General features: G+C 43.8%; 1 protein-coding gene across 8 annotated transcripts; it reads left to right on the top strand.

Moving 5' to 3' along the window:
- The first annotated feature begins 2,722 nt into the window (after positions 1-2,722).
- PPIH (peptidylprolyl isomerase H) lies at positions 2,723-26,060 on the top strand. 8 transcript variants are annotated; one of them, XM_054492267.2, is made up of 10 exons: positions 2,723-3,175; positions 3,507-3,571; positions 3,891-3,914; positions 4,190-4,234; positions 5,532-5,574; positions 9,548-9,640; positions 10,668-10,755; positions 11,235-11,275; positions 12,042-12,131; positions 25,863-26,060. In XM_054492267.2, exons 1-9 carry the CDS (start codon positions 3,110-3,112, stop codon positions 12,108-12,110), a joined length of 534 nt encoding a protein of 177 aa, XP_054348242.1. In that variant the 5' UTR covers positions 2,723-3,109; the 3' UTR covers positions 12,111-12,131; positions 25,863-26,060. The 8 variants fall into 8 exon arrangements, with proteins under 8 accessions (XP_054348242.1, XP_054348220.1, XP_054348214.1 ...); XM_054492245.2 differs by lacking the exon at positions 25,863-26,060 and adding an exon at positions 23,400-23,508; XM_054492239.2 differs by lacking the exon at positions 25,863-26,060 and adding an exon at positions 21,266-21,435.
- The last annotated feature ends 595 nt before the right edge of the window (positions 26,061-26,655 follow it).

The raw sequence follows: 26,655 nt of genomic DNA, 5'->3' as shown, positions 1-26,655 counted from the left end.
AAATCCTCAATAAAATACTGGCAAACAGAATCCAGCAGCACATCAAAAAGCTTATCCACCATGATCAAGTGGGCTTCATCCCTGGGATGCAAGGCTGGTTCAATATACGCAAATCAATAAATGTAATCCAGCATATAAACAGAACCAAAGACAAAAACCACATGATTATCTCAATAGATGCAGAAAAGGCCTTTGACAAAATTCAACAACCCTTCATGCTAAAAACTCTCAATAAATTAGGAATTGATGGGACATATCTCAAAATAATAAGAGCTATTTATGACAAACCCACAGCCAATATCATACTGAATGGGCAAAAACTGAAAGCATTCCCTTTGAAAACTGGCACAAGACAGGGATGCCCTCTCTCGCCACTTCTATTCAACATAGTGTTGGAAGTTCTGGCCAGGGCAATTAGGCAGGAGAAGGAAATCAAGGGTATTCAATTAGGAAAAGAGGAAGTCAAATTGTCCCTGTTTGCAGATGACATGATAGTATATCTAGAAAACCCCATTGTCTCAGCCCAAAATCTCCTTAAGCTGATAAGCAACTTCAGCAAAGTCTCAGGATACAAAATCAATGTGCAAAAATCACAAGCATTCTTATACATCAATAACAGACAAACAGAGAGCCAAATCATGAGTGAACTCCCATTCACAATTGCTTCAAAGAGAATAAAATACCTAGGAATCCAACTTACAAGGGATGTGAAAGACCTCTTCAAGGAGAACTACAAACCACTGCTCAAGGAAATAAAAGAGGATACAAACAAATGGAAGAACATTCCATGCTCATGGGTAGGAAGAATCAATATCATGAAAATGGCCATCCTTCCCAAGGTAATTTACAGATTCAATGCCATCCCCATCAAGCTACCAATGACTTTCTTCACAGAATTGGAAAAAACTACTTTAAAGTTCATATGGAACCAAAAAAGAGCCCGCATCGCCAAGTCAATCCTAAGCCAAAAGAACAAAGCTGGAGGCATCACGCTACCTGACTTCAAACTATACTACAAGGCTACAGTAACCAAAACAGCATGGTACTGGTACCAAAACAGAGATATAGATCAATGGAACAGAACAGAGCCGTCAGAAATAATGCCACATATCTACAACCATCTGATCTTTGACAAACCTGAGAAAAACAAGAAATGGGGAAAGGATTCCCTATTTAATAAATGGTGCTGGGAAAACTGGCTAGCCATATGTAGAAAGCTGAAACTGGATCCCTTCCTTACACCTTATACAAAAATCAATTCAAGATGGATTAAAGACTTAAATGTTAGACCTAAAACCATAAAAACCCTAGAAGAAAACCTAGGCAATACCATTCAGGACATAGGCATGGGCAAGGACTTCATGTCTAAAACACCAAAAGCAATGGCAACAAAAGCCAAAATTGACAAATGGGATCTAATTAAACTAAAGAGCTTCTGCACAGCAAAGGAAACTACCATCAGAGTGAACAGGCAACCTACAAAATGGGAGAAAATTTTCGCAACCTACTCATCTGACAAAGGGCTAATATCCAGAATCTACAATGAACTCCAACAAATTTACAAGAAAAAAACAAACAACCCCATCAAAAAGTGGGCGAAGGACATGAACAGACACTTCTCAAAAGAAGACATTTATGCAGCCAAAAGACACATGAAAAAATGCTCACCATCACTGGCCATCAGAGAAATGCAAATCAAAACCACAATGAGATACCATCTCACACCAGTTAGAATGGCGATCATTAAAAAGTCAGGAAACAACAGGTGCTGGAGAGGATGTGGAGAAATAGGAACACTTTTACACTGTTGGTGGGACTGTAAACTAGTTCAACCCTTGTGGAAGTCAGTGTGGCGATTCCTCAGGGATCTAGAACTAGAAATTCCATTCGACCCAGCCATCCCATTACTGGGTATATACCCAAAGGACTATAAATCATGCTGCTATAAAGACACATGCACACGTATGTTTATTGCCGCATTATTCACAATAGCAAAGACTTGGAACCAACCCAAATGTCCAACAATGATAGACTGGATTAAGAAAATGTGGCACATCTACACCATGGAATACTATGCAGCCATAAGAAATGATGAGTTCATGTCCTTTGTAGGGACATGGATGAAATTGGAAATCATCATTCTCAGTAAACTATCGCAAGAACAAAAAACCAAACACCGCATATTCTCACTCATAGGTGGGAATTGAACAACGAGAACACATGGACACAGGAAGGGGAACATCACACTTCAGGGACTGTTGTGGGTTGGGGGGAGGGGGGAGGGATAACATTGGGAGATATACCTAATGCTAGATGACGAGTTGGTGGGTGCAGTGCACCAGCATGGCACATGTATACATATGTAACTTACCTGCACATTGCGCACATGTACCCCAAAACCTAAAGTATAATAATAATAATAATAATAATAATAATAATTACAATAAAAGAAAAAAAAAGAAAAAAAAAATAAAATAAAATAAATAGGAAGCACAAGAGTTATTTTAAAAATAAAAAATAAAAAACTCTAGTTGCTTTATGGGAAATGAATTGGAAATGACAAAACTGGTAGCTTGTGGCAGAACTGAAACAATCTATTGTCCTGACTTAGAGGAAGGGATATTTACTTAGCAAGCCTTTACGTCCCAAGCTGTTCTAAACGCTGAGGATGAACAAACCAGAGTTCCTGCCTTCACGGTGTTCACAGACTAGCGGGCAGAAGACAGACAGCACGTGTGGCGGTGCAGAGGGCTTGGCTGCAAGAGCCGATAAGGAGGACCCCGGCGACTGCCTAGTCCAAAAGTCCTAGCTAGAGCAAGATCAATTTCTACTGCCCTTAGTACAGCCACGTGAGTGGGGTGACCATTGACCTTAACCAAAAAGATGTCAAGGCTTTCCTCCTCCTCACTCCCGCGTCCCCAGTGCCAGACAGAGTCTCCCAGCTAGACCCCAGCAGCCTCAGCACACACAGCACCGGGCGACAGCTTCCGGGGGCGGGGCCTGGTCTCGCTCCACGTCTACCGCGCCTGTTCCCCGGACGAAATCCGCGGACCAGGCTTTAGGTTCGCCGGAATCCCTCGCTCCCGACTTCTGCTTCCGGGTCGGAGCCATGGCGGTGGCAAATTCAAGTCCTGTTAACCCCGTGGTGTTCTTTGATGTCAGCATTGGCGGTCAGGTGAGATCCAGGAGGCTGTCCACACCTGCGCCGAAGGGAAACTGCTCGGGGTTAGGCAGGCAGAACTCACCCAGAGAGAGCGGACTCGGGAAGCCAGCCAGAAAGTGAAATTGCACCCGAACCTACCGACCTGCCGGGCGGGGGGAAAAGAGGAGGAGGAGTCTCCCCAATCCTAGCACCCCGCTTCTGGAGGAACTGGGCGGTTAGACCAGGGAGGCGGAGGTGGGAGATACGGAGCGGCAGGGTGGTGGGTCAGCCCATCATGCCCCCTGCTCCGTGAAGCCCTCATGGTCTTGGACTGGGCCTTCTGACAGTCTCCCGCTGATTGCAGGAAGTTGGCCGCATGAAGATCGAGCTCTTTGCAGACGTTGTGCCTAAGACGGCCGAGAACTTTAGGTAAGGACGTGCTCCAGCTCCGCTGGATTAGCTGAGACAGAAGCCGGGCTCCAGTCAGCCGCCTGAAATAGCCTGTCTACCTCTGTCCGTCCACTCACTGCTCTTGAGACCTGATTCCTCCGTGCATTGCTCTGTCTGGTTGCCGTTTGGATTGTTCCCGTGTTAATTTACGTTGTTAGTCTGTGTGTCTGCGTGTCTGGACGTCTGGTTGGCCGACTGGTGGACTTGCTGGCTCCAGTGTTTATTCTTTCCCGTATTTAGAGGCGCTCACGACTATGATATCATAGTGATTGAATCATTCATTTTTTGTCCCTTTCAGGCAGTTCTGCACCGGAGAATTCAGGTCAGTTTCAGATGTGTTTGACTTCTTTGCCTGCTCCAGAGGGGTGTTCTGGGGCTGCAGTGAGGGTATCGGTGAACCACCTGCTGGCCTTGAATGATTGCTGGTGACAGTGATAGAAGGTAATGCCCCAAGGGTCTGTCCCTAGTTTAATTTATTTGCCTTCTTTATGTCTGTCAGCCATCTTTAGGAGAGTCCTTTTGGCTCCAGTGCATGGTAAACTGGAAAGGCCTTGTGCTACCTGCTGTCACTCCAAGTCTCTTTCTTTTTGGTTATAGAAAAGATGGGGTTCCAATAGGATACAAAGGAAGCACCTTCCACAGGTAAGGCTCTTGGCAAGCCATCCTGGAGTCTTTCAGAAATATTTCCTGGGGGATTAGGCGCTTTAGAGGAAAATAAAACCAGAGGGTAATTCTTCCATTTCTTGAGAAGAAATGTTTTTGTGGACTCAACAACTGAAGATTTATTAAATGTTCTAACTCTGCTTACACTCCCCCACTTCTTAGGTCTTCAAAACAGAAACTACTCATCTTTACAATATCTTGTCTTTTTCATGCACTTGTTTGTGTGAATGCAGATTTTTTAAAAAGTATATTTGTAATCCTAAAGTGCATATAATATATCCTGCTGGTTAATATTTATAACTAATTCCTAAAATGATCATATATGATTGTCCAAGGATAATCATATTTCCTGGGGAGTGGAGTATGGCAACACTTAGTCTCATTTCAATATAGAATCTTTCTCATGGCCTCACTGTGGTTAGTAACAATGTTAGCACATAATTATATCACAGCTTTAGAGATGTGGGTCTCTAATCCCCAATAAGACTCCTGTGAAGTGGTATGTGTGATCTGCATTCTACAGAGGAGGAAACTGAGGATAAGAAAGGTTAAGGACCCTCCCTAGGGGTAATAGCTAACAGTTGTTAAGCCCTTACATGTGTAGCAGTACATTTCACATAAATTCTCTGTAGTTCTTTCCTCCAAATTTACATCAAAACCTTGATCTGCCTTTTGCTTTGGCAAGTAAGCTTTCAGCCCCTTCTTCTTGTTACTGTTCAGGTACCAGATCATGCACTTGATCAACTCTAACATGCCCTAATTTATAACTAAAATCCTTTTTTATGGTTAATTATCCTTTTCAGCTTAATCATTCAGGAAAAGAATAATCTTCAGTTTTGTTTGTTTTTTTTTTTTTTTTTTTGAGACAGAGTCCCACTCTGTCGCCCAGGCTACAGTGCAGTGGCATGATCTTGGCTCACTGCAACCTCCCCCTCCTGGGTTCAAGCAATTCTTCTGCCTCAGCCTCCTGAGTAGCCAGGACTACAGGCATGTGCCACCATGCTTGGCTAATTTTTGTATTTTTAGTAGAGACAGGGTTTTGCCATGTTGGCCAGGCTGGTCTCAAACTCCTGGCCTCATGTTATCTGCCTGCCTCGGCCTCCCAAACTCCTGGGATTATAGGCGTGAGCTACCGCGCCCAGCTAAGAATAATGATTTTATAATAGCCAAAGTGATAGTGTATTTTGAAATCAATGTTAATCTAATACAATAATAACAAAGTCTATGTTTTTCTAAGCCATAAAATCTTCTCAGTATTCTTTGCTGTCTGTTTCAGGGTCATAAAGGATTTCATGATTCAGGGTGGAGATTTTGTTAATGTAAGTACTATTCCTTTCCTATCAAAGACCTGTAGTTTTAGTTTTTGTTGTTATTGTTACAATTGCTGTTTTTACTACAGAGACCCAGTCTTAAGGCTTGAGAACAATAGCCAGGTTTGATGGGAGTATTGGAGAGAATGGTGATGGGGAAGTTCTTGAAAGTGGCTGGGTACAACTGACTGTAGATAACAGACTTTAGCACTTTGATTGAGGCATTAAATTCCATGGTCCAAATCTCAGCCTTTTTGAGCCAGAAATTGGACTTTTTAAGAATACCTATATGATCTATGATAGGTTCACACTAATTAGTCATATGAAACTTAGTCAGAAATCAGCTGTGGTTTGTTTTTGTTTTTTTCTGAATGGCAGTAAGTCTCCTTCTAGTGGGCTAAATGCTTGTCTCATTTTCTCTTTTACTTCTGGTGTCACAGTGCCTGGAAAGCTGAGTTTTTCATAAGAAGTTGATTTGTGGGCAAGGAATCAGAGCGAGAGAGGTTGATAGTTCTGGAGGAATTTTGCTCTATTCACTGGGAGAGCCCAGTGAAATAGTTCTTTTTTGCTAACCATAACTTTCTTGTAAGTAGACTGTTTTTGTCCCCCATATGAAGCCTCCCTCCCCACCCCAACCTTGGAGGGTGTGGGATAAACTACATTTTTTCTTTATTAAACCTGCTTTTGTCCTTACCCCCGACTTCTGTGCATGGTCTTTCTTTACTCTTATTAATATCATTTGGTTAGCTGTGTTGCTATTTTCTTGGATCTGGGAGACATGTGTTCTCTTTTATGTGTTTACTTAGTCTGACTCTCATGAGTTTTTAAGACCTCTTTCCTTTCCTATGCAATATAGGGTTGCAGAGTGGCAGGTTTTAGGCCGAATTATGCTTTTACCTATGTTTTGTTTCATCTGCATGGTGTTGTATAACTGTGAAATGGCACAAAAAAATCCTAGTTTTGTTTTCGCTTTAAAAAATGGAAAGTGGAGGTACGCTGGGCCTGCATTTCTCACAGTGGCAGTGACAGTGACAGTGACAACTGGTTGGAATCAAGGAACTGGTCCCTTTGGACATGGCATATCTTTGCCATTTCACCAGTCTCCACAACTGTTTCCCTTATTTATGTTGCCTGCTCCTGTAGGCATTTGTTTGCAGCCCCTGGAAAGAAATAATGGTAGTGGGGTTTGGTAGCTGGTAAGAAGGGCCCAGAAGCTATCCTCTGCCTTCTTTCCTTCCTTTTCCCCAAGGCTCCCCCGTTGCCTTACAAGGAGAGGAATAGCTTTTTACTAGTTTTTGCCCCAGGCACATCTGATCACTTGTCAATAACTCTGTGGTTAGACAATAGTTGCTCAGTCTGAAGGCCCAGTTAAAAGCAATTGCTGGCAGGGCTTACATCTGTAATCCCAGTACCTTGGGATGCTGAGAGGATTGCTTGATCCCAGGAGTTTGAGACCAGCTTGGCAACATAGTAAGACCCTGTCTCTACAAAAATAAAAAAAGTTATTTTTTATTTTTTTATTTTTGGTGGTGTGCGCCTGTAGTCCCAGGTACTTGGGAGGCTGAGGTAGGAGGATCCCTTGAGCCCAGGAGGTCAATTCAAGGCTGAAGTGAGCTATGTTCATGCCACTGCACTCCAGCCTGGGCGACAGAGCGAGACCTTGTCTAAAGGAAAAAAAAAAGCTTGCTTAGAACCTTCCATGGGGAAGGCAAAATGGAATGAGCAAGAGCCAGAAAAATCAGAATTTGAGACCTTCCAAAGTTTGACCAAGAATATTTGTTTTGTTCATTTATTTTTGGTTTTAATAGTATTTATTATTTTGGTTGCAAAAGAAAAGTGCAAAGAAGACAATAAATCACCAAATGAATTACTCTTAATCTCACCTCACAATATACTATTGGCATTTTGGTTTACAGTTGTCAGTCTTACCTTAGTATGTATATGTGTGTTTATATAATTTTTAACAGACTTAAAATAATCTATATGTTTTACTTTTTTTGTACTTCACAATTGTCCGTATTTTCCCTTGTCCTTACGTCTTCTAAAACATGCTTTCTAATAGCCACCTAATATTTCATTATGAATAGACAAGTTATTTGATCAATTCACTATAGTTGAAGATAAGTTACTTTCTATTGCTTGCTCCAAATTATTAATTTTGTAATTTTCCCTATTGTTTCTGGAGAGCTATAGATAATGTGATTATGGAGAATGGCACGGTAACTGATGTGTCTCTTAGGTTCACTGGGAAATTGGAGATGAACTTGTTTTCTCTCTTCCTTCTGTATTAATATGTATGTGGAGTTAGTTAATGACATAATAGCTTATTTGATTATCTACATAGTGCTATATTGTTTGCACAGTGCTTTTTACAGACACTATCTAATTGAATCTTCATGATAACTGTAAAGAGTAGGTAATTTCATCCTCACTTGATAGATGAGGAAATTGAGGCTCACAGATAGGAATTGACTTTCCCAGCTCTAAATGATAGATCTGGAACTCAAATTCAGATCTTTTTTTTTTTTTTTTTTGAGATGGAGTCTCGCTGTGTCACCCAGGCTGGGGTGCAGTGGTGCGATCTTGGCTTACTGCAACCTCCACCTCCCGGGTGAGTTCAAGCGATTCTCGTGCCTCAGCCTCCCGAGTAGCTGGGATTACAGGCGCTGCTACCACACGTGGCTAATTTTTGTATTTTTAGTAGAGATGGGGTCTCACCATCTTGGCCAGGCTGGTCTCAAACTCCTGACCTCAGGTGATCCACCCGCCTCAGCCTCCCAAAGTGATGGGATTACAGGTGTGAGCCACCACACCAGGCCAGGTCTTTCTAATATACAGACTTGATTTTATTTGATAATATTTAGCCAAACAAAGGTTTGAATTTGGACAGTTTTTCTTTATTCTCTGGCTTATATTAATGGTTGTTCTTTCCCAAAAAGGGACCCTTCATTCTACACTGGGTCAGTGTTTTCCCTTTCTTCCATGCACTCTTTCTCTTTACTAACTGGAGAGGAGAGCTTGGTCTTTTTGGCACTCCTCAATATTGCCTTTAAAACTCAGGGATTCTATTTAAGGCACTGCAAATATGGCCTTGGTCAAATTGTTTTATTACCCAGACTTCAGTTTCCTCACATGAAAAATGGGGAAGATGATAATGCTTATTCCTCAAGGTTGCTGGAAGAGCAAAGAGATAATGAAAATAAAGCTAGTTTAAGCAGAAATTGGGAGTTTATAATAAAGGGAGTGTTTCATGGAACTAAAGGAAGAAATAGAACTAGGAACTAGAACCATAGAGAACCAAGGCAGTTCTTTATCTCTGTTTCTCTAGTGCTCGCTAGACATCTGTGTTGTGTTCTCTTTCTGTTCTCTAGCTCACCTTGCAAATGGTAGTCACATCCAGCTTTCAGGTTTACATGATACAAATTTAGCCTCAAAGAGGGCATCTATCCCACCTCCAGATTCCCAGAGAAGGAACTCTAGTTGGCCCAGTGTGAGTTACGCATCCTTCTCTGGATCAGTCAACTACGACCAGGAGGGTAGTATCATGTTGTACATACAGACTGCCAAGAGCTCACCCACCCTCTTAGCTAGTTTAGGGGAATGGGGTGGTGGTCACTTAAGTGGGTACTTTTATGTGACTGAAGACATGAGAGTCTTCAAGAATGGCAAGGATTGAGTATGTGATCACCTTGTTGCTGTTCCCTACTTTGTCTGCATCTTAATTGACCTTTCTAGAGGCCCAGCTGTGACCTGTTTTATCTAGTCTATAAAATGCTCCAGCCAGTCTTTGTGGGCTGTAGGTACCTTCTATAAGGCTTGCTCTGATTGCAGGGTGGGGTCAAACAGGTGCACCTTCCAAGATGACCAACAAGAGTAAGAGTAGACTTTAAAGACGTCAGGCTTTAGGTGCGACAGTGTTCTTCCTCTGGTTTCCAGGGACCCAACACTCCAAGTCACTAATACTTCCCTTCTCTCTGCTCAGGGAGATGGTACTGGAGTCGCCAGTATTTACCGGGGGCCATTTGCCGATGAAAATTTTAAACTTAGACACTCAGCTCCAGGCCTGCTTTCCATGGTAAGTGAGGTCCAATCAAGGTTTTGGGTTATAGCCAGGTAGTTTCTAGGCCCCTCTTGAGGCCCAATGCTGTCTCTTGGGATGGAAGCAAATGCTTTCCTTCTCTTGCTTGGCCCAGGACTCACCTTTACCACCTCCTTTCTCAGTCTGGTTTGACTGAGAAAGCCAGTAGGTATGCTGGCTCACGCCTGTAATCCCAGCACTTTGGGAGGCTGAGGCAGGTGAATAACCTGAGGTCACCAGTTCAAGACCAGCCTGGCCAACATGGTGAAACCCTGTCTCTACTAAAAATACAAAAAATTAGCCAGGTGTGGTGGTGGGTGCCTGTAATCCCATCTTCTCAGGAGGCTGAGGCAGGAGAATCGCTTGAGCCCAGGACAGGGAGGTTGCAGTGAGCTGAGATCGCGCCACTGCACTCCAGCCTGGGCAACAAGAGCGAAACTCCATCTTAAAACAAACAAAAGAAAGAAAAGAAAACCAGTAGGTAAGGCCCACTAGCAGGCTAGCAGGCTGGGGAACTAAAATCTGAACCAGGATTTGTGTCTGGGCATTCAGCCCTACTACTCAGAATGTAAACAGTTGTGCTTTCAAGACATATTCATAGCTGGGCGTGGTGGCTCACACCTGTAATCCCAGCACTTTGGGGAGGCCAAGGCAAGAGGATTGCTTGAGGTTGAGGTCAGGAGTTTGAACAATCTGGGGAACGTAGTGAGACTTAGTCTCTACTTTAAAAAAAAAAAAAAAAAAAATTCGCCAGGTGTGGTGACACAGACCTGTAGTCCCAGCTACTAGGGAGGCTGAGGTGGGAGGATTGCTTGAGTCCAGGAGTTTGAGGCTGCAGTGAGCCATATCCTGTTCATCTCTGTATCCTTGGATCCCAGCTTAGGCCCTGGCTCATAATAGGTGCTAAGTTAGATTTACTGAAAAAAACCATGGAGGAATCAGTGTTACAAGCTCTTTTGGAAATCTTGCCCTTCAGCTAACATGGCCGGGGAAGCTTACTGCAGGTATATTTGGTTTCCATCAGGCGAACAGTGGTCCAAGTACAAATGGCTGTCAGTTCTTTATCACCTGCTCTAAGTGCGATTGGCTGGATGGGAAGCATGTGGTGTTTGGTAAGCCCTACTCCTGTCCCGTGGTCCAGGCCCTATTCATCCTGGATGGAACCTCCAGAGGAGTTAGTTCTCAAACTCTTACCAAGAAAGCTCAACTCGTGTAACTGCTTAGGTGGTAATAGAGAAAACAGAAATGGTGGGGAGGTGGGGAACATGTGTGGCTAGAGAAGTATAGGGAAGGACAAAAGGGCCATTTGATATAGTATGGAACCACGTAGGGGGAAAATCCAGTTGCTAGCTCCAGAGAAATGCCATAGAGGCAGCATGATACGGTGAGACTTTGGAGTCACTCAGGTATAAGTTTGAGCCCTAACTCTACTTACTACCTATGACCTTGAGCAAGTCATTTCACCTCTACTGCATCTTAATTTCCTAAAGTTAGTATGAGGGTCTAATGAGAAAATAGCTAAGAATGGGCTTTGGAAGCTGGAAAATGCTATGTAAACAAGAATAAAGTCCAGCTCACACTCTTCCTACAGGAAAAATCATCGATGGACTTCTAGTGATGAGAAAGATTGAGGTAAGTACTGCTTTGATTTTTCTCTTTCTCTGCCATTCTGGTCTGGTACTGTCTGACTAGCTAGCGTCCAGGAGCTAGAGAAGGGGGAATGAGCTCCAGTTTGTTAGGCCCAGTCTTCATTGCCTCAGGAAAAGGGAGGAGAAACCACATAAGTTAGCCTGTCTAGCCAACACTGAGGTTTGGTCTCTGATGACCCTGTTGCCTACTTGATAAAATTCTACTCCTCAGCACTGCATTCAAAGTCCTTCATGATTAGTCCCTGTCTACCTCTCCATGGCCCCTTCTCCTTCCACTGCCTCTTCCATGTTCCAGTCACATCAGGCTAGTAGCTCCTCTCTAAATCTGCCATACACGTCCCTGCCGCTTGCTCTTTCCTGCCCCTGAGCCTTTGCTAACACAGTTTCCTCTAGCTGGAATGCTCTTCTTTCCTTCCCTCCTGATGGAATCCCATTCATCCTTCTAGGCATAGTTCAAATACCCCTCTTTTGTGAATCCTTTCCTGACCTCTTTAAGCCCCAATTTAGTTGCCCATCTAACCCTTATCCAACTCTCTCTTATAACTTTTTCTTATCATAAGTTTGATATTTTCTAAGTGTTTTGCATTTTCTCTTTGATAGGTATTATATGCTTTACCTGTCTGCCAGGACATGGACTGTTTCTGAGTGCTGAGTCCTTAGCACAGAGCTGGCAGGCATCAGTAAAAGTTTGATCAGGGAACGAGGGAGTGCCTGAGTGGATGAAATCTCCATTGTGCTTTTTTTCCTAGAATGTTCCCACAGGCCCCAACAATAAGCCCAAGCTACCTGTGGTGATCTCGCAGTGTGGGGAGATGTAGTCCAGACAAAGACTGAATCAGGTAAGTGTGTCTTTCTCCTATTAGGTTAAGAGTCAGACCTCAGAGAAGGTAGCATGGTCTAGTGGAAAGAACTTTAGTCTTGAAGACATGAGATTGAGCCCGTTTCCTGTGTGTGTGGCCTTGGAGTAGTCACTTTCCTTCTCTGAGCACGTTTCGTCATCTGTCAAATGGAAATACTGTAATACCTATCTCTCAGAGTCACTGTAAAAATCAAAAGAGAAAGGGTTGTAGGAGCACTTTACTTTTCTATCACTTTGTAATATACAAAATATCAATGTGAAAACTACTCAGGCAGTTTGTAACAGCACTCTCAGTCTACAGTTCCATTCAGTAGTCCCCCTAGAAAGACCTGGCTCCAGGCCTGAGTAACTCTCTGCTGGGACCAGGCCGAGCAGCCAGGAGACACACCTGTCATGCCTCTCATCAGAACTGATACTGCAATTCCAGGCCTTGACTTCGTATTCGCTGGCCTCATAGGTGAATGCCTTGCATCTTCCAGCCTACATGGACTCATTTCTTACCCGTAATTACCGCTGCCTGCTCTGCGCTGGGCAGCATACTAGCTGCAGAGAGGGGGACAAGAATTGAAAGATGTCTCCTTTCAGGAGCTCATGGAAAGTAAGACATTCCCAGAGGTGATCACTAGTAATATGAGTGGCATTGCCAAGTGTGAGAAGAGTACAAGGGAGAATCCATCACTTCCAGCCAGGTGAGGAGTAGTGATGTTTTGTTTTTCTTTTTTTTTTTTTATTTTCAAACCTGCAAAAAAGTTAGAAGATAATACCTTGAAACCCATATATCTTCACTTAGATTCACCAAAGATTAACATTCTTGTTTTATTGCTTTGCCTTGACATTTGTGTTTTTCTTTCCCTTCTTGCCTCCTCACCCATTTCCATTGCCTCTCCTCCTCCCTCCTGCTCCTCTTCCCTCCCTCCATCCTTTCCTTCCTATCTTTCTTCCCATCTTCCTTCCTTTACCCTTTCTTCTTCTCTTTCCCATGTGAAAGTTGCAGACTTCTTGACACTTTACCCCTAAGTATTTCAGCAAGGAACTCCTAAAAATAAGAACATCCTACGTAACCACAATATTATCTAATATATAGTACATTTTCAAACCTCCCCAATTGTCCCAAAAGTAACTTTTGTAGGTTAAAAAAAGGTGATCCAATCAAGGTTCCCATATTTCATTTCATTTGGTTTACACAAGTAACATAATACACTCTCATTGTGAAAACTTTCACACCAAACAGATAAAGTGAAAGCTCCTCTTGATAATACCCACCCGCAATTCCACTCCCCTTTCCAGAGGTCACTTCCTTATTAGTTTGATGTATGTCCATCAGGGCCTTTGCCTTGCCCATCTAATTTTGGGAGGTTTTCTTTTTCCCAAATGAAATCATACTATATTTTTCATGTTCTAAAAAATATGTCTTGAAAACTTTTCCTTCTTAGTTCATGTAAAACCACCTTGTATTAAAAAATGAAAACAGCCCGGCAGGAGGTGGCTCACTCCTGTAATCCCAGCACTTTGGGAGGCCAAGGAGGGCAGATAGCTTGAGCTCAGGAGTTCCAGACCAGCCTGGGCAACCTGGTGAGACCCCATCTTTCCAAAAAAAAAAAAAAATTAGCCAGGTGTGGTGGTGCAAGCCTGTAGTCCCAGCTACTCAGGAGGCTGAGGTGGGAGGATTACTTGAGCCCAGGAGTTTGAGGCTGCAGTGAGCTATGATCACACCACTGTACTCCAGCCTGGATGACAGAGTGAGACCCCATCTCAAAAAAAAAAAAAAGGAAAAGAAAAACCAAAACTGCAGTGCAGGCTGAGCATCCCTAATCCGAAATCCCAAATGCTCCAAAATATGAAGCTTTTTGAGCACTAACATGACATTAGAAGTGGAAAATTCCACACTTGACCTCATGTGATGGATCATAGTCAAAAATCTGTTTCATGCACAAACGTACTAAAAATATTGTATAAGATTACCTTATACAATAGCTATAAGTAGCTAGGACTACAGGTGCGTGCCACCACGCTCGGCTAATTTTTATATTTCTTGGTAGAGATGGGGTTTCACCATGTTGGCCAGGCTGGTCCCGAACTCCTGACCTTAAGTGGTCTGCCCACCTTGGCCTCCTAAAGTGCTAGGATTACAGGCGTGAGCCACTGCCCCCAGCTGAGCATTAGTTCTTAATTTTATATGTTGTAATTGTTTTCTTCAGAATATATTTTAAGAAAAAAATTAGTATTGTGTTGCTTAAGTTTGGTGATATTCTTTGTTAAAGAGAAGTTCTAAGTTTTGATGAAGTCCAAATTATCAGTCTTTCACTGCTTTTCGGTTTTGTCTCATTTAAGGTCTTTACTACCTCAGATCACAATGTTGTCCGTGTTTTTTCTAGTATTTCTTTTTATATGGTGGAACTAAGATCATTTTTCTAGTATTTTTAAAGTCTTATTTGTATATTTATAAAACCATCTATAATTCATTTTTCTGTATAGTGTTAAGATAGGACTTTTTCTTGTCTTTTTTTCCAAATGGCAATCCAGTCAAATACCTGACCATTTTAATGACTCTACAACACACCTTTATCTGTGACCAACTCTGTTCAGAATATGTGGCACTTACAGGCATTCAGTAAAAATTTATTACATGAGTTAAGTAGAGAGGGAGAATGTCAGGCATTTTAGGCGGAGAACTGGTGTGAGCAAATGCTGAGGCTGGAATGCACAAGTGTGTGCTGAGAGCTGCATGTGGACCTCTCTTGTTCAGCCAGATGATCCCTTCTCAGGCCCACTTGACACCCTGAGCTTTCCTTTCTGCCAATACTGGGTCCCCCTTGGGCCCAGCCTGCTCTCCCTCTTCAATGGCTGCTGGCCATTCCCTCCCTCTTCTACTCATTTCTTTACTGTAACTAAAGTTGAGTTCATAGGTCCTTTCTTTCCAAAGACTGACCACTGATCACTACCAGAGGACAAACGATAACAAAAAGAATAAAGTTTAGAAATTCTTAATGTTGGGGCCTCTTTTCTGTATCTTTCTGAGTCTTTTACATAAAGTTACTGGAAGTCCTTGTTGAGGTTTTATTTCTGAGGTTGGGGATCATCAACCCTCCCCGCTCTCCCCCACTGTTAGCAAAAGTTATATGAACTTTTGCCTCCAAGAAAGTCCTTCTTCTCAGCCTGCAACCCAAGCAGAATGCATTCCTTAGGTGGCCATTGTACATTCCACAGGCCCGCTAGACCAGGACTGTCCATAGGCTGTGATGATGGAAAGATTCTAGATCTGGGAGGTCCAGTATGGTTGCTATCAGCGCCATGTGACAACGGAACACTTAAAATGTGGCTGGTGCAACTGAGGGACTAAACTGTTAACTTTTTATTTTTTATTTATTTATTTATTTTTTATTTTTTTGAGATGGAGTCTCACTTTGTCGCCCAGGCTGGAGTGCAGTGGCGCCATCTTGGCTCACTGCAACCTCTACCTCCCGGGTTCAAGCAATTCTCCTGCCTCAGCCTCCTGAGTAGCTGGGATTACAGGCGCACGCTGCCATGCCTGGCTATTTTTTGCATTTTTAGTAGAGACGGGGTTTCATCATGTTAGCCATGCTGGTCTTGAACTCCTGAGCTCAGGTAATCTGCTCATCTTGGCCTCCCAAAGTGCTGGGATTATAGGCGTGAGCTGGGAATGTTGGCTCACACCTATAATCCCAGCACTTTGGGAGGCCGAGGCGGGTGGATCGCTTGAGGCCAGGAGTTCGAGACCAGCCTCGCTGACATGGTAAAACCCATCTCTACTAAAAATACAAAAATTAGCCGGGCGTGATGACGCACGCCTGTAGTCCCAGCTACTCCAGAGGCAAAGGCATGAGAATCTCTTGAACCGGAGAGGCAGAGGTTGCAGTGAGCCAAGATTGTGCCATTGCACTCTAGCCTGGGTGACAGAGCGAGACCCTATCTCAAAAATAAATAAGTAAATAAAAAAAATAATAAATGTAAAGAGCCAGTTGTAGCTAGTGGCTACTGTACTGGACAGTGAGCTCTTTTAAATGTAAGCTTCTTAATCTACTCGCCCTGGCTTGCTTAGAACTGAATCTCGTAGCTAATACTTAAGGGTACTATAATTAAAGCAGTTATCTTTCAATGAATTCTTCCTGTGCCCAAATAATGAGCTAAGAACTTTACTTGAATTATCGCATTTCACTTTACCAAAAATCCCTATCATAGGTTTTAAAGTGTTAGGAAATCTGGGTGGCAGTCTAATGTAAAGGGGTTCCACAGATGGGCACCCCATTTTGGGTTTCTGAATAATGTGATTTGAGAAAAATTAATGAAAGAGGAGATGAATTTCCCATGGAGCAAGGGTCTTGGAGGGAAGGGAAGTGGTATTTTTAAGCCCTATTGGGCAGTATTTCTTTCTTTCTTTTTTTTTTTTTTTTTGAGACGGAGTCTTGCTCTGTCACCCAGGCTAGAGTGCAGTGGTGCGATCTCGGCTCACTGCAGACTCTGCCTCCCAGGTTCAAGCAATTCTCCTGCCTCAGCCTCCTGAGTAGCTGGGATTACAGGTGCCCACCACCGCACCCGGCTAATTTTTGTATTTTTTAGTAGTGAAGGGGTTTCACCATCTTAGCCAGGCTGGTCTCGAACTCCTGACCTCATGATCCATCCACCTCGGACTCCCAAAGTGCTGGGATTACAGGCATGAGCCACCGTGCCCGGCCGGGCAGTATTTCTTATACTTTAAAGTGCATATGGATCTCCAGGAGACTTGTTATAAAATAGTGGTTCTGACTCAGTGGGTTTGGATGGGGACTGAGATTTTGCATTTCTAATCAGCTCTCAGGTGATGCTGATGCAGACTTTGAGAGGCAAGTCAATAGGGGATAAGAGTCTATCTTTTAATTGAGAACTTGCCATATTCCAAAAAAAAAAAAGACCAAGAGGAAGTACTCTCTTGGTGTGGCACTAGTCCAGCAGGAATCCACTGCATTCACATCAAGGTATCACCTAATCCTGCATTTGAGGCCTTGTGCCCAGGCACTGGGCATATGCAGTGAAACAGCTAAGAAGAGATAGAAGACAGGTCACTTGATCAATTCTACCTCCCTATGGAGCACTTCTTTCCAGAACCTTTGTGTTTTGCCTTCCTAGGTTCTGACTTTGGTTTTAGTGAAAATGAAGTTTTCTGTACAATTTTTTTTTTTTTTTTTTAAAGACAGAATCTCACTCTGTCGCCCAGGCTGGAGTGCAGTGGCACGATCTTGGCTCACTGCAACCGCTGCCTCCCAGGTTCAAGCGATTCTCATGCCTCAGCCTCCCGAATAGCTGGGATCACAGGCATGCACCACCACGTCTGGCTAATTTTTTTGTATTTTTAGTAGAGACAGGGTTTCACCATGTTAGCCAGGCTCGTCTCAAACTCCTGACCTCATGTGATCTGCCCGCCTTGACTTCCCAAAGTGCTGGGATTACAGGCATGAGCCACCATGCCTGGTCTGTACAACTTTAGTTATAGAAACCTTGGTTTTATCTCAGTGAGTTCTGCGAGATTTTTTTTTTTTTTTAGACAGGGTCTTACTCTGTCACCCAGGCTGGAGTGCAGTGGCGCAGTAACAGCTCACTGCAGCCTCGACCTCCCAGGATCAAGTGATCCTCCCACCTCAGCTTCCTTAGTAGGTGGGATTATAGGCGTGTAGCACCACGCCTAGCTAACTTTTTATAGATGGGGTTTCACCATGTTGTCCAGGCCGGTCTCAAACTCCTGGCTTCAAGCGATCTTCCCACCTGAGCCTCCCAAAGTGTTGGAATTACAGGCATGAACCACCATGCCCAGCCCTTGGAAAAGTTTTTATGATGAATTTGGTTATGTATAGCATAAATGAACCTCTACCCTCAGGATTCTCCTGTTGTAGTCTGAATGGGTTGTCTGCTACTTACATATACATGGGAGAGGGTCGCACCTCTCTTTTGAAAGCCCGAGTTCTGGCAACTCTGCTAGTCTGATATGCTTACCCCCTTCCCTGTGATCCTCACCTGGTACCAGTACCAAGTGGTAGAGAGCTTTCCTTAATTCATTGTTGCCTAGATTCTCCAACAGATAATAATCATTTTGGGGCACTTGTTAAACCTATGAATTCCTAGATTCCTTCCCTGGAGTATTTGATTGAGTGGCTTTGGGGTGGGACCAGGATGTTATGTTAGCAACAAGTATCTCACATGCTTCTTAATAGAGAAGTGTGGGAAACACTACTTTAGTTAGTGCTGGGATGACTGTCTTTTATTTTAATATTTGGATCTTAGGAAAAAATACAGAATTAGCACAACACATCATTTTACAGTTATTACAGCTTATAGTGAGGCGAAATTGAAGTTCAAATAGTGATTAGCTTAAAAAATAAATTGTACCTGTGGATGATAGATATTGTAACAGTTGTGAAGGTGCTATTTGAATGACTAAGGTTTAGTAAACACTGTATTTCATTCTGAAATTACCTGTAGATGCGAGACATTCCTGTAGGGGAAGATTAGGAAAGATGTTTTGGTGGCAGCTGGGCTGGTCCTCTATTCATTCCACAACTAAGCACTGATGAATTAAGATAGGTCCCATGCTGCATACGAGGCTACAGATTTGAAAAGTCAGTTCCATCCTTCAAGGAACTCAGTCTCTTGGGAGAACTGACAATTACAGTACAATAAAGCCCTGTAATGGAGGTTTTAGAACAAGGTGAAGAAAGCATAAATGCCCAGATCTTCCCGGAGTGGTTGAGTAGACTACAGAAGAGATGATGCTTCAGTTTAGTACAAGAAAGAATATAACTTGTCAGGTGGCTAAAACTGGGCAGGGCATTCCAGGCAGAGGGAACAGCCTATGCAAAGTCATAAAGGCAGGAAACAGCAGGAAGTGTAGAGGAAGCTGCAAATAATTCAATATGACTGAAGCAGGAAGGTATGAAAAGCAAACGGTGAGAAGGTTGGAGAGAGGCCAGGGCCAGTAGTGGAAGCCAGTGCCAAGCTTAGCAGTTCATATGTTATTCTGAGGGCAGGGGCTGACTTTCAGGCATGAAGTAATTTTTCCCTTTTGGGGAAGGAGTCCATTGTGCTCCCGAGATTCTCAAAAGGGGCACTGACCCTCCAAAAAAGAATCACGCCAATATGAACCACTGAAGGACTTTCAGCAGAATATTGTAGATGAATGTTCATGTTCAGAAGATGATTCTGGCAGCATTGTGGAGGATGGGCTAGAGGCCAGTGAGGAGTCCACTGCAGCAGTAGTCCAGGCAAGAGAAAAGAGGTTTTACATGAAAATATGGGTCTGGGGAACACTGGAGATTTGGCAGCAAATATTTATGTGCCTGCTGGGCATGTGACACTGTTTGTTCCCTGTCCTGAAACTCAGAAGCTCTGCCAGCTGAAAAGGCCAGGGGTGGAGAGAATGTCTGGCTCCAGTCCCTTCCAGTCCAGTACAAAGGCAAAGCTGCTTGCATTGCAGCCAAGTCTTACACACATAGAGGTTCCATTCTCTTCAGTGGAATACTATACAGCCTTAACGAAATAAAGAGGTAGATTTGGATGTGTTGGCAAGATTTCTAAGGTAAGTTAAGTGACAGTCAAGATGTAGTAATTTATGTAAGCATATTACTGTTTATTTTGAATGACTTTCAGGAATCTCTGCAGTGATATATAGCAGACTGTTGATAATACTTCTGCAGAGTAGAGATAGCAAAGAGACTTTTCAGTTGCCTTATTTAAGCTTGAATTTTCTACCTTGAACATGTATCTTGTAATAGAAATACATACTGTTTATATGTAGTGTTAACTAATCCTAAATCCTCCCAGCACCTCCCAGGAGCCTGCCCACAGCTGTGGCTAACATCAGTTGTGAATCCATTGCTGATCCCTCCACTTCCTCTTCCAGGTCTAAGCCCAGACAGTGGGTGCTCTCACAGCACTTGGTTCATCTCTCCATTGTGGCATTTAATATACTGTATCACAAATATGTCAGTCTGTTTTTCTCTGGACTGAGAACTTGTTGAAGCAAGGATCATGCTGACTAACATAGTGCCTGGTATGACAGAGCTTAGGTCCTGGCACACCATGCAGCTTACAAAGTACATTTATACATTTTCATACATTTTGCTTGAGGGCCCACAGTTAAACTTCAGTCTGTGCCTGCAGTACGATGCCAGTACTCATTGTCCACTGGAGCAAGGTGTGGCATGTTTGAGGAATGGCAGGAGGAGGGGGACAATAGTATCTGAGTGTACTTACCCTGTTCTCTTAGTATAACTTGCTCGACTTCAAGGCCATAAACCCAGATTGTGGACTTCCCTTTCTCTTTACCTCTGGGACCGAAACCTGCAAGGAAGAAGGACTGCTTTTTGTTCTGGACCTCCACAGACAGCCATCAGAGTCTGACAAAAAGGACAAAGGCTTTGGAGCCAAGTAGACCAGGAAGCCTCATCACTGTCTAATTCTGTGACTTTAGTCAAGCCATGAAACCCCTTGGGACCCTACTCCTTTGCATAATTAGATAATATATAATGCATGGAGTTGTGAAGGGCAAATAAATGAGATAGTATGCTTGACCATAAATGTTAGTTGCTTTCTTCCTGGTTCTTTTGTAATTTACTGCCCAACTTTGCTCTGGGGACCCAAAGATCTGACCTATGGTGAGAATCTGACCTGTTCTACCCTTTTGGGAAAAGAGGATTAGGAGCGTAGAGAATAGCTGGGAGTGGCCCGGCACGGGGGCTCATGCCTGTAATCCCAGTACTCTGGGAGGCCGAGGCAGGGAGATCACAAGGTCGGGAGTTCAAGACTAGCCTGGTCAATATGGTGAGACCCTGTCTCTACTAAAAATACAAAAATTGGCTGGGTGTGGTGGCAGGCACCTGTATTCCCAGCTACTCAGAAGGTTGAAGCAGGAGAAATGCTTGAACCTGGGAGGCGGAGGTTGCAGTGAGTCGAGATCGCACCACTGCACTCCAGCCTGGGCAACAGAATGGGACTCTGTCTCAAAAAAAAAAAAAAAAAGAGAGAGAATAGCTGGGAGCATTGTCTCATATGGGATGTCCCCTTCCAGTTCCTCTGAGGTGCTTACCTCCCCATCCCACACTGACCTCCATGTCTCTGCCATTGTAGGCCTTCCCTTCTTGGTGGTGGTCTTGAGTAAGATAATCTGGACTGGCCCCCGTGTTTGCTTCCCTGCCTGCTGCTGCCCCATTTGATCAAGAGACCATGGAAGTGTCAGAGACTCAGAATCCAAGATTGTCTTTAAGTTTTCACTATAAATAAAGTTTTTTATATGTGTATGTTTTTTTTTTTCTTTTGGTTTTGTTTGTTTGTGTGTTGTTTTTAAATAGTTGCAATAGCCCTGTCTCCTCACACCTCAGCTTCAGCTAGGAGGACTGGCACTCCTCAGAGGCCAGCGTGGACCAGAGCCAAGCTTTTGCTGTGTATAGTTGATGCCTCTTGACTTCCAGGCAGTTGTAGCAAACCTAACTCTCTTAGGTTAAAGCTGATGGACAAAGAAGGCACAGCCCCAGGAATTTACAGCTCTACTTATTCCAAAGATGTTCCCAGAAGGATCAATTTGGTTAGTTCTGGATTGAGCCCATGGGGAAAGGGTCACTAACTTGACCTATCTACTTACCTCAGAGCATCCTTGAAAGAGTCAAATAAGAGAGTGGATATGAAGGTAATTTGTAGTAAACAGCAACAATACCTTAGAAAATGTTAGTTTTGGGACCGGATGCCGTGGCTCACACCTGTAATCCCAGCACTTTGGGAGGCCAAGGTGGACAGATCACTTGAGGCCAGGAGTTCAAGACCAGCCTGGCCAAGATGGTGAAACCCGATCCCTACTAAAAATAAAAAAATTAGCTGGGCTTGGGGCATGTACCTGTAATCCCAGCTACTCTGGTGGCTGAGGCACAAGAATCACTTGAACCTGGGAGGTGGAGGTTGCAGTGAGCCGAGATTGCGCCACTGCACTCCAGCCTGGGTGACAGAGTGAGACTGTCTCAAAAAAAGAAAATGTTAGTTTTGAAAGGAAACGGCTCAACATATAAAGATCCCACTGAGCTGGGTGCTGTAGCTCCTGCCTATAATCCCAGCTACTCCAAAGCCTGAGGTGGGAGAATCACTTCAGCGTGCAGAAGTTCAAGACCTGCCTGGGCAACATACCAAGACCTTGTCTCTACAAAACAAACAAACGCCACAACAAAAATTAGCTGAGTATGGTGGCACATACCTGTAGTCCTAACTGCTCAGGAGGCTGAGGCAGCAGGATCCTTGAGCCTAGAAGTTTGATGTTGCAGTGAGCTATGATCGTGCCACTGCACTCCAGCCTGGGTGACAGAGTGAGACCCCATCTATTTTGAAGAGGCAAAGAAGAAAGTTCCCAGATGTTTCTTTCATGAGGCACTTTCTGTTTGCTCTCATTCTTACTTGCTTTCTTCTGTCTTGTGGATGGGGATGCCTCTTAACTACTGGCAGCAAGATACTGCAAGAGCAAAGGTAGCAAACAGCCGAATTCTATGACAATAGAACTTGGTTAAAAGTGTTGTTTCAGTGTATCAGATGACAAGAGATGGTGATAAGGGCCCTACAGTACAGACATTTGCAACTCTCTAGCCAAGGAAACATACTTCAGAGGACATTATAGAGAAAGGACTGTCATCTAGTGGAGGAGAGATTTTTAAGTAACTATATAGGGTGGGATTGTAAAGAGATGGGGAGGATGAACAGCTGTGATCCAGAGCTGACATTCTTGCGATGGGCTGGTCAGCTGCACTCTGTTACATCTGGCAGCTATATTCTATGCCAGTCTCTGTCCTAGGCCCTGGAGCTAGGTAAGATGTGGCTCATGCTTGTGATAGGAGATGGGGACAGTTTTAATGCACGGTGGTATCAGAATGTGAGCCCGTATGAGGGCAGGGCAGGACATTTGGTTTTTTTGCTTTTTGTTTTGAGACGGAATCTCACTCTGTCGCCCAGGATGCAGTGCAATGGCGCGATCTTGGCTCGCTACAACCTCCACCTCCCAAGTTCAAGCGATTCTCCTGCTTCAGCCTCCCGAGTAGCTGGGATTACAGGCACATGCCACCGTGCCAGGCTAATCTTTTGTATTTTTAGTAGAGACGGGGTTTCACTGTTAGCCAGGATGGTCTCAATATCCTGACCTCATGATCCGCCCACCTCGGCCTCCCAAAGTGTTGGGATTACAGGCGTAAGCCACCACGCCCCGCCGATCTTTTTTTTGTTTTGTTTTTAGCTGCTGTGTCCCCAACACCTGGAACAACTGAGCTTCTGGAATCTAATAGATGCTAAATAAATATTTGTTGCATGAATGATAGTGGTATGAGAGGAAGAGGGAAAAAAACGGGAAAAGGGCTTCTTGGAAGAGGTGATGCTTGAGGTAAGTATTGACAGGCTTTAATTTGCCAGATCAACAAGGTGGCGAGGGCTTTTAGGAAGAGGGAACTGTGTTCTTAGGCCACAGTCTGTTAGAGATGGGGGGACAAGGTAAAAGTTATTTTGCAGAGAAGATTCTTGGGATGAATCCCTTGTCCATCACATCACTTAAAGGCAGGCACTGGAGTTGTCTGTACTGTGGTCACCACGGACAGCTGGGTGGTGTGAGCTCCCAGGATGGCAGGGAGACTAGTAAAGCTCTGGAGTGGTGCTCTCCCACTTTGGAACAGTCATGAACTATTGGTGCTTGTAGAGAGGTGGCTACAAGAAAATTATTTTTTGAGACATAGTTTCAGTCTGTCACCCAGGCTGGAGTGCAGTGGCACAATCTCAGCTCACTGTAACCTCCGCCTCCCGGGTTCAAGCGATTCTCCCTCCTCAAACTCCCGAGTAGCTGGGATTACAGGCACATGCCACCATGCCCAGATCATTTTTGTATTTTTAGTAGAGATGGGGTTTTGCCACGTTGGCTGGGCTGGTCTCGAACTCCTGACTTCGAGTGATCCGCCTGCCTCGGCCTCCCAAAGTGCTGAGGCATGAGCCACCGTGCCTGGCTGCAAACTAGTTTCTTAAACAGCTTATCCTCAGGCTCACTGAGCACGAAGAGAGCTGAATGAAGTAACTGGATGAGTAAGTAATGATACTTTTTAAAGTAACATTGAAAAGACAGATGTTACACAATTTGTATTTTTGCTTGAGAAGCCATCCCTTCAAAGCAGTTACATAGTGAGGCTGTTCACTTATTCGTAGAAGTGCTGCAGCAATATTTTCTAAGTGTCTTTGTAACTGAAGAAAAGCTCTCAAGCCTATAGGGCATGCTTTTAAATGTCCTCAGTGTTGGCGGGACTGCCTTTTGAGGAAACATTTTAACATTCAAGTCATCTGGAGCTGGAACACATGAACAGCAGCTGTGGAATCCACCCACTCTCCATACACATTGCTGCTGAAAGCCTTTTTCACCTGGATTACTGGCACAGCTGCCCAGATGACCCTTCTGCTGCCAGTACCCTTTTCAATTCATTTTCTACACCATGTCGCTCATTTAACAAATCTTTTAAGGTACTATGTGTCAGGCACTAAGATGCCCAAGGAAGTCACAGTCTGGTGGGGAACATTTAATTAGAGCAATACAGTGTGTTAAGATGGGAGGGATTCTTAACCTAGTAGCATCTGAGCCAAGACCTAGAGGATGAAGAATTAAGCAGGCAAAGAGGAAGGAGGAAAGGAAGAGTGTTGTATGTAGAATTTTATGTAATACTCCAAACGAAACAGTGGCTACAGGACTCCACTAGATGACAGTCCTTTCTCTACAATGTCCTCTGAAGCATGTTTACTTGGCTGGAGAGTTGCAAGTGTCTATTCTGTAGGGCCCTTGTAATATTTCACCATCTCCCTTGTCATCTGATACACTGAAGCAACACTTTTAACCAAGTTCTATTGTCATAGAATTCAGCTGTTTGCTACCTCTGCTCCTGCAGTATCCTGCAGCCAGTAGTTACAAGCACCTGGAAGGTTGGATAGGGAATACAAGAGAAGACTCTATGACTTCTCTTAGAAGTCAGAGAGTCCAGTAAACCACATTATGGAATCTGGACTATCCTAAGGGTAATGGCAGTCACTGGAAGATTTTAAGTAACACAGTGTCATGATCAGATAGATGTTCTCAAAAGAACTTTCTGGCTGTTGTGGTGGGTAATATTAGAGTAAGAAAGAGGTAGAGAGGTGTGGTTAGTAGCCAACAGCACTGCTGTATGCTAGGGGTCAGCCGACTACACTCCGTTTTTCTGTGGCTCATGAGCTAAGAATACAAATGGTTTTTAAAATGTTTAAATAGTTGAAAATATGTAAAGATTCGTGTCATGTAAAAATTAAGGCTGTTTTCAAGCTCCAAACCTGAGTAGTAAGTCAGAACCATATGGTCGGCCAAGCTCATATTATTAATTATTTGGCTCTCATAGAAAAAGGTTCCTATCCCTTGCTCTAAGCAATTGGTGATGATGGCCTACAGTAGTGACAGTAGGAATGAAAAGACTCTGAATTGACAGAGGGTTTAGGACTGACTCAAGAACGCCTTTAGGAGGTGGAACTCACAGGCCTAGACGGCATTGGTACGGGTAAGGAATACTGCATTAGCCTCCTAACTGCTTTCTCTACTTCCATTCCTTGCCCCTCTGCAACCCATTCTCCACTGCGCAGCCATTTTTAAAAAGATGCCGCTCCCTACTTATGGCTCTAAAATTGCTCTTCTCACTCTTCCCCTCAGGATATATTTCCAATTAAGTATACCTAAGAGAATCTGCCCACCTCTGCAACCCAATGTCACATTCGAGTCTTACTGAACTACTTGACTGCATTTCCCGAGATCCCACCTCTTCTCGCCTGTACCCTGTGCGCGGAAAGTCAGCCCTCCACCTTCTCCCTGCTTCCACTCCCAAAATACTTCGTGGTTTTGCAGCTCTGGAGTATTTACCGTGTTGGCTGTTTAAATTTCTGCCTCCATCAGAAGGCAGAAACTGACTCGCGAACTATTCCATCCCCAGCCGATAGTAGACGCTTAAAAAAGAACGAAACAAGGTGGGTGGAGGACTTCAGTAACATCAGGTGGCAGCCTCAATTTTATCGTTTGTGAAACGTGGATAGTAATCCCTCTATCACATGGCTGTTGCAGGAATAAAGTAAAAAAAAAAACAGGCTAGCTTGTTCAATAAATGTGAGTTGAATTAAATCTGATTTGTGGCCAGTAGAAAAAGATGTGAATACTTGGAAAGGAAGACACATTTTTTAAAATATATGTCTAGTAAAACGGATCAGAAGGCAGGTCCCCACGGAGCACACCCTCGCCCTAAACATGCTGAACCCGGACTGCCAGAGCCTGCGTGGTCCCTCCAAGGTGACTGCTCCGACAAAAGGGTACGCTCTTCAAACGCATACGTTTAAGGCAATTCCAGAAACCCTCGGCTGTGCCGCGAGTACACGGCCATTAAAGAAAAGACGACTCTGCCCGCCGTAATGTTCTCAGATCACAGGGACCGTATTTGGAGCTGGGAGGGAGGGAA

Source organism: Pongo pygmaeus, chromosome 1, assembly GCF_028885625.2.
Source record: "Pongo pygmaeus isolate AG05252 chromosome 1, NHGRI_mPonPyg2-v2.0_pri, whole genome shotgun sequence".
NCBI classification, from domain to species: domain Eukaryota; kingdom Metazoa; phylum Chordata; class Mammalia; order Primates; family Hominidae; genus Pongo; species Pongo pygmaeus.
This window is presented reverse-complemented; position numbering and strand designations above follow the sequence as displayed.

Coding starts and splice junctions, on each gene's coding strand:
- PPIH (XM_054492267.2), top strand. CDS start 3,110: ATGGCGGTGGCAAATTCAAGTCCTGTTAACCCCGTGGTGTTCTTTGAT. Junction 3,572..3,890: donor AAGACGGCCGAGAACTTTAG/GTAAGGACGTGC, acceptor TGTCCCTTTCAG/GCAGTTCTGCACCGGAGAAT. Junction 3,915..4,189: donor TTCTGCACCGGAGAATTCAG/GTCAGTTTCAGA, acceptor TTTTGGTTATAG/AAAAGATGGGGTTCCAATAG.